Source organism: Cariama cristata, unplaced genomic scaffold (assembly GCF_000690535.1).
Source record: "Cariama cristata isolate BGI_N322 unplaced genomic scaffold, ASM69053v1 scaffold25624, whole genome shotgun sequence".
Classification (NCBI taxonomy): domain Eukaryota; kingdom Metazoa; phylum Chordata; class Aves; order Cariamiformes; family Cariamidae; genus Cariama; species Cariama cristata.
Window position 1 is genome coordinate 3,666 of NW_009613872.1, and position 3,534 is coordinate 7,199.

The 3,534-nt window shown below is 58.3% G+C and overlaps 1 protein-coding gene across 1 annotated transcript in view; it reads left to right on the top strand.

Moving 5' to 3' along the window:
• SFXN2 (sideroflexin 2) overlaps positions 1 to 1,701 on the top strand; it is a 4,837-nt gene extending 3,136 nt beyond the window's left edge. The window contains exons 7-10 of the mRNA XM_009699198.1: positions 525 to 574; positions 883 to 932; positions 1,175 to 1,222; positions 1,602 to 1,701. Coding sequence (XP_009697500.1) covers positions 525 to 574; positions 883 to 932; positions 1,175 to 1,222; positions 1,602 to 1,701 — 248 coding nt within the window. The remainder of the gene's footprint in view (positions 1 to 524; positions 575 to 882; positions 933 to 1,174; positions 1,223 to 1,601) is intronic.
• The last annotated feature ends 1,833 nt before the right edge of the window (positions 1,702 to 3,534 follow it).

Below are 3,534 nucleotides of genomic sequence, written 5' to 3' on the forward strand. Positions count from 1 at the left end.
CTCCCCCAGGACCCACTGCTTCACCCTCCCCTGCTTCAGTTTCCCCCAGGAAGAAGAGGGAGGGTGGCCCTGCATCCCAGGTGGTGTTTGGTCTCATCTCACTGATGGGGCTGGCCTCCCCATCCTGCCATTCCCAGCAGAGCCCCCCAAACCCCTAGCCCTCCTCATCCCAACCCACAGCCCGTGGGGAATGTGGGGTGCCCCCATGGCAGTTGGGCCCCACAAGGACTCCTCTCGTGCTCTCTGGCCCTGGCCCCTTGCCCCGCAGCCTGGCATGCCCTTGCCCTTGCGAGACCCTTGCCGTGGATCCCTCCAGCAGGAGGGACGGGAGCACAAGGAGGATGGACCATGCTGCCTGGGTGATGGATGGATGGGGATCCCATGCCAGGTCCCTGCCGTGAGCAAACACCCAGTGGCCCCCAGCACCATGAGCTGCTGCCATGGCCTCCGGAAGGATGGTCCTGCTGGGGCAGCCCTGCGGGCTGGCTTGCAGGGTGGTCCTGACCTTTTCTCTCTGCACCTAGTTATTTTGCCCATCATCATGGAGCGACTGGAGAAATTCCCCTTCATGCAGGTGAGCCCACATTTCTCCTGCCACGGTGTTCCAGTGGGTCCTGTTGTGCCCCAGCCCTGCTCCCCAGCCACCAAGACACTGGGAATGAAATGAGGGGTTGCAGGCTTCGGCTTGCTTTGCCCCCTCTTGGAGTCACTGGTACATCAAAGGTCTTTCAAGTGACATGCAGTGGCTGTGGGAGCGCAGCAGGGGTTGGTGGCACCCCAGAGGTGTTGGGCATTCAACCTCGTTGGGGGGAGAAGTCTCCCCACCCTGTGAGCAGGGCTTGCGGTGAGGCCGGGGACTCACTCCCAGCTCTTCTCTTGCAGCGGATCCGGGTTCTCCACGGGCCTCTGCAAGTGCTGCTCTGTGGGGGCTTGTAAGTATCTCGCTGCTCGAACGCCTGTGGGTGCCTAAAGCATGGCTCGGTGCGATGCTTGAAAAAGGACCTCTTTCCCAGCAAGGGATTGCAGAGCTGCTTGCCTTTCAGCCTGAGCTTTGCCCAGTTATTGGGGGAGCCATGGGGCATGAACAGCACCTCTTGGGCTGAGATCCCTGCAGCCGGGGGGAAAACGGGCTGCGATCCCCAACACTAACTCTCGGCTCTTCTCTGTCCCGCAGCCTCCTGTTCATGGTGCCAGCAGCTTGTGCCCTGTTCCCGCAGAGATGGTACTTGTCCCACTGCTTCCCCCTCCTGCACAGGACCTTGAGAGCCTTCCTTCCCCCCTAGCTCTCTGCCCATCCCAGGAGAAGCATGATGGGCACCCACCCTTCAACCCAAGGCAGTGCCTTCCTGTAGATGCTCGTGCCCTGGACAGCAGGAAAGCGTGTGCCTCCTCTGCTCTGCGACCCCAAGCCCCATGGGCAGCTCTCTGCCCCCTAGCACTGGGAGCGGTGGATGCCAGGGATGGGTGGTGGGTCTTGACATGAGCCTGCAAGATCCCAGGGACGGCAGGGGACCTCGAATGGCAATGGGGAGGGAGGGTGGCCTGACTGGTGGTCAGGGAGGAGGATCACAGGTCTCAGTGTCTGTCCCCTCTCCCCATAGCTCCCTTGCACTGGCTGACCTCGAGCTGGAGCTGCGTGACAGCATCGTGGCCAAGCACGGAGACAAAGTGCCATATGTCTATTTTAACAAGGGACTGTGAACGGACAGTACCTTGGGAGCCTTCATACCTCTCTGGCCCCCTGCCACCACCAGCCCTGCGTCACCTGAGCAGGGCTCAGAGGCACGGTCCAGCCAGATCTGACCGATCGCACAGCACTGTCTCCGCTGCCTCCTTTCCCCCAGAGAGGCAGGATCTGGCTCTGCATGCCCAGCTTGCAGCACTTTGGCTTGTCCTGAGCCTCCCTCCATATGCTGCTGGCTGTGTCCCTGCCTCATCACATCTCTCTTGCCCTGGGCGATGGCAGCGCTTCCCATGCCTTCCTCCTGCCCTGCGCAGGGGGATCTGCCCAGCCTGTCTGAGCCTCATGCGGTCACTGGGCTCAGCCCTGTGCAGCATCAGGCTCTCTCCCTCTCTCAGGGCATGGTCCTACCTCTGAAAGCAGATGCCCTGCCATTGTGCCAGGAACCAAACCACATTGCTGCTGCTGCCTTAAACCACCATAGTGGCCTCTTACTGAGACCTGGATCACACCTTAGCAGGTGGGAAGGGACCTGTCCCCTCTGCGCAGGGAGCACCCCAAAGTCCAGGGACCAATGCTTGGACCATGCCTTCCTTGCTCTCAAGTTCAGGTTTTGTTCACTTTGTGACTGCCACAATCCAGGAGAGAAACAGCTAATTGTTTTTAAGCTCTAATTTTTGCAATCTGCCCATTCCTCTGAGCACAAAAGCCAGCCATCACCCTTGTTCTGCATCTCACTGTCCCCACGACCAAGGACCTGCAGCTTTGAGGAACAGTCGACTCTGGGCCCCTTTGGACATGGGGAAGGAGACACAGGAGTCACAGAGCTGTTGAGGGATTAACTCAGGCTCTGAATAGCAGCACTGCCAACGACAGGGAGGAGGGTTGAAAAATAAAATGCGGTGATTTTTAAAAAAAACAGCTGTGGGTTCTGCTTTTTGGCTGGTCTCTGGTTGTCTGATTCCCTGGGCGGGGCTGGTATGTGGGTCTCACGCCTGCCTTGAAAGGGAAAGGTGTGGGCTCTGTGACTGACCAGGCACCAGGGTCAGGGTCAGCACAGGGGCCAGGAGAAGGAGGAAGAGCTGTGAGGCTCTGCAAGGGCTGGCATGAGCCCTGAAACCCTTGGGCATCCCATGCAGCCTTCCCCGAGATGTTCCTGGGGCTGCAGACATTCCTGAGGCAAGTGACAAAGGGAGGTGATGGTGCTGTGCTCATGGTGACTCTCATCCTATTGGGTCTACTGGAGGGATGACACTGGGTGACCTTTCCTACACCCCTGGGTGCTGTTTGTCTTCCTGGCCAGGCAGTGTTTGCATGATGTTAACTTGGGTCTGCCATGAGGCCTCTCACTCTCTCAGCTTGAGTTTGCTGCAGCCTATTTTCAGAGGAGGAAAGAGCCCCAGAGTTTAGCCCAAGTCCTGGGCTAAAGTCCCTGCCTTCAACCAGCTGCATCGAGGCTCTCTGCTTGCTGATGAACATCCTTCAGAGGGACAAGTGTGTTTCTAATCAGTCGTATGACATGGCTGCTTGGAGAGCCCCATGGCCCAGCAGATGGTCCACCCTCATCCCTCCAGCCAGGGATATGTGTCAGATCCCTGAGGGCAGCAGCATCCCTGCATCAGCCGCATGCCCAAGTGGAGACGCAGGGTCTGCAGCCAAAGGGCTTTCTGGCATTAACCACTCCGCTCCTACAAAGAGAGCAGCCAAACCCAAAATGTACTTCTTGAAGGGCCAAGCTGTATCCACAGCAGGTTTGCTTCTGCCCAAGCTGCAACAGGCAGAGGATAATGTCTCCAACCACATGTAGCTACAGCTAGAAAGCTGTACAAGAGCTCTGAAATAATTAATAGGTC